Source organism: Seriola lalandi, unplaced genomic scaffold, assembly GCF_002814215.2.
Source record: "Seriola lalandi dorsalis isolate HSWRI2012SDOR001 ecotype SW California unplaced genomic scaffold, Sedor1 jcf7180002054581, whole genome shotgun sequence".
Taxonomy (NCBI): Eukaryota; Metazoa; Chordata; class Actinopteri; order Carangiformes; family Carangidae; genus Seriola; species Seriola lalandi.
The window spans coordinates 2690955-2698010 of record NW_019525134.1 but is presented as its reverse complement, the minus strand read 5'-3'; the positions used below and the strand labels follow the sequence as shown (position 1 = coordinate 2698010).

Genomic DNA, 7056 nt, shown 5'->3' with positions numbered 1-7056 from the left:
GGGGGTCCGGGGCCTGGCAGAGTCTCTCTCTGCCCTCTCCCTTTAATCCGTGTGTGTGTGAGCTGCTGCTCAGTTTATGTCTAGCTCTACATGGTGCACTCAACACAATGGCATGAAAAGCTCCGTTCCCGCGTCAGCGTGCATTCACTTTACGTTTCCAGCTCTGGTCGACGTGCCGGCGGGTGTGGGCGTGGCATATTTGTTTTCCTCTCGCTGCCTTTTGTTTTCCTGTTGGCCGTTTCCTCACTGTGTCCACAGAGATCAATCGAAACTCATTCATATTGTTCGTTCGCTCAAAAGATCAAAGACAAGCGTCGACTGGTCAAGAACTTCGCGGACAGAAATCTGATTGGCTGAGATGAGGACACGCGACTGTGAGCCATAAAAAAAAAGATATTTCTACTCACTGACTGTGAGGGAGGAAGTTTTCAGATTCTTTACAGAAGTAAAACTACCAACACTGTAAAAATACTCATACAAATAAAAGTCCTGTATTATTATAAAAATATTCTTTAAAAAAGTAAGTATTATTAAAAGTAAAAGTGCACAAGAATAGATCATGTTATAATTTATTTCTTCTGTTTATACTGTTGTAGTTGGTGGAGGTGAAACTATTATTACTATTATTATTACTATACACTTTATAATACTGTCAGATTATAGAGTTTAAAACACTACATCATACTCTATAAACTGATCACATGCTTTATATGGAAAATCTTCATTTAGTAACAAGTAACTGTAGCTGAGGAATAAATTGAAAGGTTCAATATTTTCCGTCTGAATCACTGTGGAGTTGAAGTATAAAGTGGCATTAAATGGAAACACTCTAGTGAAGTATTTTAAATTTTTAATTAAAATTAAAACTTTTACTGTGAGGGATTTTGTCACATATGATCATCAAGGTCACGAGTGATGACTGACATCATTATATCATTATCACAGATAACAGATGTAACGGATGAATCTCATGTCTGGAGGACTCACACGACGTCCTGAATGTTCCTCTGATAAAGCTGATTTTAGCTGCAGCCTCAGTGCAGATCTCTGAGGACAGAAAGTGACTTTACAAATCAGAGTCAAGGATTGAAATTGATCCTAATCCTTTCATACCCTCAGCATCAGACTGCAGTGACAGAGAGTCGCTCGTTTTTCTCTTCTGCTTGCTCATGCTCTACTCACACACACGGACGTCCTGCAACAAAACTGCATTAATAAATAAATACAAAAAGGAAACGTCATTTTATTTGCTGGGACCAGCGTGATGGCACCAGTGGATACAATCTGAAACCCACCCACCCCCCCTGCAAATGTTTGCCCCCCTGCTTCGTTTATTTTCAGTACCCATTATCATGCCAGAGCAGGAGGAAAAGACTTACCAACATGGCAAAGAAAGCAAGCACTGACTTCCTTCACAAACACCAGGAGAGGTCCTCATACAGTTCTAATAACAGAGCAGGCGACCCACCCCGTATTTTTTCAATGGTATGTGTGTTTTTCATAAATATTTGATTTGAGAGATAGCTGCAGATATTTGTCTCTGAGTATGGGGTGGAAACATGCAAACCAATTGTGAAATATTAATAAACCCTCAGACAAACATGTGAGAACGGGACTTCGCTGATGCAAAAGATTGGCTCTGTGTTTATTCTGATAGCACGGAAAGATAAAGCACAAACACCAGCGTGTTGTGAAAAGGAAGACAGTTCCTGTGTGTTAGGGCTTTCTCTGTGGTGTTGACTTAAACCTCTGGGAGAACAATTCACTGTTTGCAGAAATGAAAAAAATAATAAACTATTAATAAAATGGTACATTTGTAAATACACATAAAATCTAGCTGAATGGTTGCCAGCCACACAAACACGCGTGTGTTTGTCAGTGTGTGTGTGTGCGTGCGTGTGTGTGTGAGATCTTTATTTACTGTTGACAGCGCTCCATGACTGTCAGTACTTTGTCAATGAAAACCTTTTACTCTCTGTGTTTCAGATTGGTGCTATCAGACCCAGTTTACCTGTGATCATCAGTGCAACAGTAAGTTTATTTAATAACAACATTTTCTTTAAAATAGAATAATAATAACTTTATTCAAAATGCTTCACAAAAGACAAAACCAACAGATTTAAAGTGACTAACATGCATATGTTCAAATCAAAATAAGGAGCAACTTAAAAGAGGAGAAGCACAGAATAACATGAAAAGTGATATTAAGCCTGGTCTCCTCTGATTTATAGATGTTCTTCTATCCTGTGTGTAGTTTTGCTGATGCAACCTTCAGCTGAACCAGCTGAAGTCTGGATAGGTTGCACCCACTCAGACAGGAATATATACGTTTACAGTAATCTAATCGGGACGTAATAAAAGCATGGAGTATATTCCAAGTTCAGATTTTGAGAATGTTTTGAAGAAGTTAAATAGTCGCGATTGAACAGCAAAGTTAACATCGTGATCAAAGTTAAGCGTGTTATGAAATGTGACACAGATTTGTGCAATGAGGCTTAACGTTTGAAGACAAGGACAACTGAAGTGTGATGCTAATAACTTTTAATCTGTGGCAGTGTAACTAAAGGAATGTCTGAGAGAACCCGTTCATGTGTACAAGCGCACTGTAGTTCGCTGAGTTGCATCATATCACTTGAATTGAAGATCACGTAGAGCTGAGAATCACCAGCATCAGCTGTAACATGTACATGAAGAATTGTAAAGGAACCAGTACTGATCCCTGTGGTGCTCCATGTGTGAATTGTGTAATTGAGGATTTACAGTCATACACTCACTCTCAGAGAGATCAAATCATCTTGCTGTCTGTAAGAAAAGCCAAAGTAAGTTCTACAGGATAAACTTGAGTCTAAAACCAGAAGGAAATTTATCAGAGGCCCTTGAACAGAAAGCAATCAGTCCAACTGGTGTCTTCTTGTTATAGCACCAGAGAAGTGGAACCACGCCAACAACGCCTGTGCAGGAAAATCCCAGTCGCCCATCAACGTCGTCACCAGGAAGGCTTTGAAAGATGAGCGTCTGACGCCTTTCCAGTTCACAAACTACCAGCAGATCTTTAAAGGCACAATCAAGAACAACGGACACTCTGGTGAGTGGATTTTCTGTTAAACATCCAACAGCCACTGGTGATTTGAAGCTGTTGTTTTAACTCTTTACGTCTGATGTGTGTGTGTGTGTGTGTGTGTGTGTCCACCAGTTCAGGTAGGAGTTCCTCATGTCAGCACCATCTCAGGTGGAGGCCTGCCGACCACCTACAAGGCCGTTCAGTTCCACCTCCACTGGGGCACTAATGGAGGGCCTGGCTCCGAACATACCATCGATGGAGAGCAGTATCCCATGGAGGTATGTTAAACTCATTACACTAACATGGTGAAGTGTCACTGTGAGAAATAACTGATATGCTGATCTGGATCACATGGAGGGAAGGTCTGTAACACTAAAGACATCAAATAGACAAATATAAAGTAGAAGCTTTAAATCATGTTTTTCATTTACTGTAAGAAACAGTAACGCAACAATAATTTCAGTTATCAAATCAAAAAAATGGCTGATTTTTCTTTATAAAATAAACTTTTCCAACATGTATGTGAATATCCTGCAGCCACCTCTCAGCTCAACCCCAATTGTTCCCACTGAAGATGTAAATCACAAATATATACTTTCATTTTTAGAAAAAGGCTCAACACTGTGTTAAAACAACTGGACACCGTAGTTTAAGCAAATGTTACTCAAACAGCAGTAAATGGTGTATTTGTCGGGGACTATTTTCAGCAGCGGATTTGACACGTTAGTGAGTATTTATGGCAGAAGGACGGCTTAGAGAGGAGTGACTCAAAACAAACTACAGTGCACATGTTCATTATAATGAAGAAACATGTCGGTCAGTGTAACAGTGTGGCTCACTGATGAGTTTTCCAGAAAACAATGGCGCCTATAGACAGACAAACAAGCTTTATCAGGTATTGGATGCACAGACAATACTTATTCATTTGATCAATGTATTGATGGGTTCAGTCTTTGTGTTGATAATTTGATCATTTTTATCATTTTGTGAAACATAAGTTGACTCATCTTTGGTGATATTTTATCAACAGCTGCACATTGTTCACATGAAGCAGGATTACACTGATCTGACAACAGCACTATCAGACCCAGAAGGAGTTGCAGTCCTTGGGTTTTTCTATGAGGTAACCATTTTTGATTCTGTGCTGCTGAAATCCAACTAACAGCACAATTATACAACAGAGCTCAAGCTGAAAAGAAAGTGCTGAAATGTTTTTTTCTCTTTTCCATTTGCAGAGATCCAACAGTGGAAACCGAAAGTACGAGCCCATCATCAACGCTCTGCAAAAAATCAAGGCTACAAGTAGGTCTAAGCTCAATATAAGTAAGGGGAAAACACGGCCGCGTGATATTGTTGCTGACGTTTCACCTGTGGCTTTTTCTGTTTTCAGATGCCAACACGTCTTTTTCTGAAGTCTCCCTGACACAGCTGATCCCGTCTGAGCAGAATCTGACCTCCTTCTACCGCTACAAGGGCTCTCTGACCACCCCCGGCTGCACCGAGGCTGTGATCTGGACTTTGTTTGAGAATCCCATCCCTCTGAGCATGGAACAGGTTAGGATAAAGGACCCGAACATTTAAAGGGTTACAAGTGAATTGTGCTTTTTTATTTTATTTTATTTTTTAAATATCTCGTCTTTGAGCTGCTCACCTCAAGGAAACTAACTTTGTATTTACCTGCGTTCCTCCAGCTGAAGGCGTTTTCCGACCTCAAGTTCCACGATGGAAAGCCGATGGTGGGCACTTTCAGGCCGGTCCAGCCCCTGAACGGCCGGCAAGTGTTCCGGTCGGGAAGTGCGTTGATCCTGGCCAGCTCCGCCCTCCTTGCTGCAGCCATGGCCGCGGCGTTGGGACTGTCCCAACCCAACTAGAGCGAAGCATCCCGTGCTGCACTGCAACGTCCATGAACACAATAAGTTCTGCATCACTCTTCAGCTGAACCCCCGGTTTGTAACTTCGTCATTGCATGGTCGCTAAGATGATCGTCGACATCGTAGTGCAGGCACGACTCACCTGGTGTTCTTCCCTTACGACGCAGATGACAAAGGCGTTCAAGAAACGCCTTACGAAAGGCGCCGTGAGGGTTTGATCAGCATTCATGCATGCGTATTGAAGAAGTAGGTCTTAATTCAACTTTATGAATGTGCCATAAAGCAGGAACCAAGCACTCAAAGTGACAGCTGAATTCATCACTAGACCCTTTAGACATGCCCCAATTTTTCACAGTATTATCTAATAAACACCAGCACGCACACACACTTCACACACATCACTCCAAACCTCACCCACCTTGTCCAATGTCAGGTAAATTTAGTCTCCACTAATGTCAGAGTGAGTTGCCGATGGTTTGCGCTCTGAGCGCCGCTGCCAGGCCCATGACCCGGCACGTGATGTGTTTGTTCTCAATGGGGCATGTGAACAGCGTGGAGCTATTAATAACAGAACTGAGTCATAAAAACAGGCTCCATTTCAAAGCCAGCGGTCAAAGGAGTCAGCAGTTTGGCTTTTCTCTCAAAGTCCAGCAGCACACGGCGCGGCCTTCAGGTGAACCCCTGGCAGCCACTCTATCAGCAGTTGGTTCGGAAAAGGGAGGGAGGCGTGCGGCTCCGAGAGCAGAGCCGCAGCCTCTTTCCTCCCGGAGTCAGAAGCGACTGACACCGGAGACGAGAAAGATGAAACTTCAGAGATGCTAATGCTAATAGTGGAACACAAAGTGAGTGACGTCTCAGGGAAGAAGGAGCATCAGCAGCGCGAGGAGACGGCAACACTTTTCAGAATCAACCAGCAGCTACGGTGTCACTTCTCTTTTCAAACCAGCGCCACTATTTCTCTCAAACACGCGCATGGATACGCATGTCTCGATGTTCCAGATGTTTATTATTCTGAGCTACATGTACAAGGCTTGCCAAATTCACACACACACACACACACACACACACACACACACACACACACACACACACACACACACACACACCAACGTCACTCCATTCCCATCGTTGACCTGTGAAGTTGAGTGAGCTTGTCTTGAGAACATGTGACTGTGTTCATGGCTTGTATTACAGGGTGTCGGATGCACTGAATGTTATCAACTGTGAATTACACCCCACTGAGTTCTCACTCATTTATTCAGGAGGACTCGTCATGTATTCTAGTGAGAGATCTGTGCAATTTTCCAGCAAGAGTTACTGTGATGATCGAGCAAGGAATCTGTGTATTTTCCATTGTTTCACAAGGCATCAAGTTATATTTCTATGCTGTGTCATTGTACACATGTATTTATGTATTGAATGTGTATATTGATATGAGACGCACAGTTATTGTTATTTATGTATTGCAAAGTTTATATAGTACTGAATGCGCATATGAAGCATCAAGTTGTTCATGACCAATCGAGTTTACTCATGATGTTCCAGTGTATGAGATTGTCAGGTTGTAATGCTTGAAAATAATATGGAGAATGTGTTCCAACTGAACAATAAACTACCTACATGCCTTTTTATCGGGCGTCTCTTCTGCTTCCAAGCGACTTGAACCAGCGATCACAGCAGCGTTTGGCCTCAGCGTCGTCCTGCCCCCGCATCTCTGCACTGTGAAAACTGATCTAAGAAAACACGCTGCGTCGGCTCCGTTGTTCGTCTGCTCGCTCAGACGCACAGAGGAGCCGCTCGCTCTCCTGTCCGGGTTCCCCCCCCTCTGTCTGCCCTGAGAGCCCGAGAACACGCACGGCTCCCAATCCGTTAATCCTTTTCTAATTGACTTGTTCTTGATGTTATAGAGGCCCGAGTTACACACACACACACACACACACACACACATAACTGAACAGGAGAATGTTGTATCAGACACGGCTCACTATCAAAGCTTCAGGAGTCCCACAAACACACTAAAATGCAGCAGACCAGCTGCCTCTGACACAGTTTGCAGGTGCATTTTCAAACTTCTTCCCCTTTCAAGTTATTTTTCATCCCCCTCCTCCCTTCTTTAGCCCCCCC

At 42.8% G+C, this 7056-nt stretch overlaps 1 protein-coding gene across 1 annotated transcript in view; it reads left to right on the top strand.

Annotated features, from left to right (window-relative positions):
* The window catches only part of ca4a (carbonic anhydrase 4a), an 8426-nt gene extending 1863 nt beyond the window's left edge, over positions 1–6563 (top strand). Inside the window, exons 2-8 of the mRNA XM_023418200.2 lie at positions 1987–2031; positions 2921–3085; positions 3194–3339; positions 4092–4184; positions 4297–4363; positions 4452–4615; positions 4753–6563. Coding sequence (XP_023273968.1) covers positions 1987–2031; positions 2921–3085; positions 3194–3339; positions 4092–4184; positions 4297–4363; positions 4452–4615; positions 4753–4932 — 860 coding nt within the window. The 3' untranslated portion in view covers positions 4933–6563. The remainder of the gene's footprint in view (positions 1–1986; positions 2032–2920; positions 3086–3193; positions 3340–4091; positions 4185–4296; positions 4364–4451; positions 4616–4752) is intronic.
* The last annotated feature ends 493 nt before the right edge of the window (positions 6564–7056 follow it).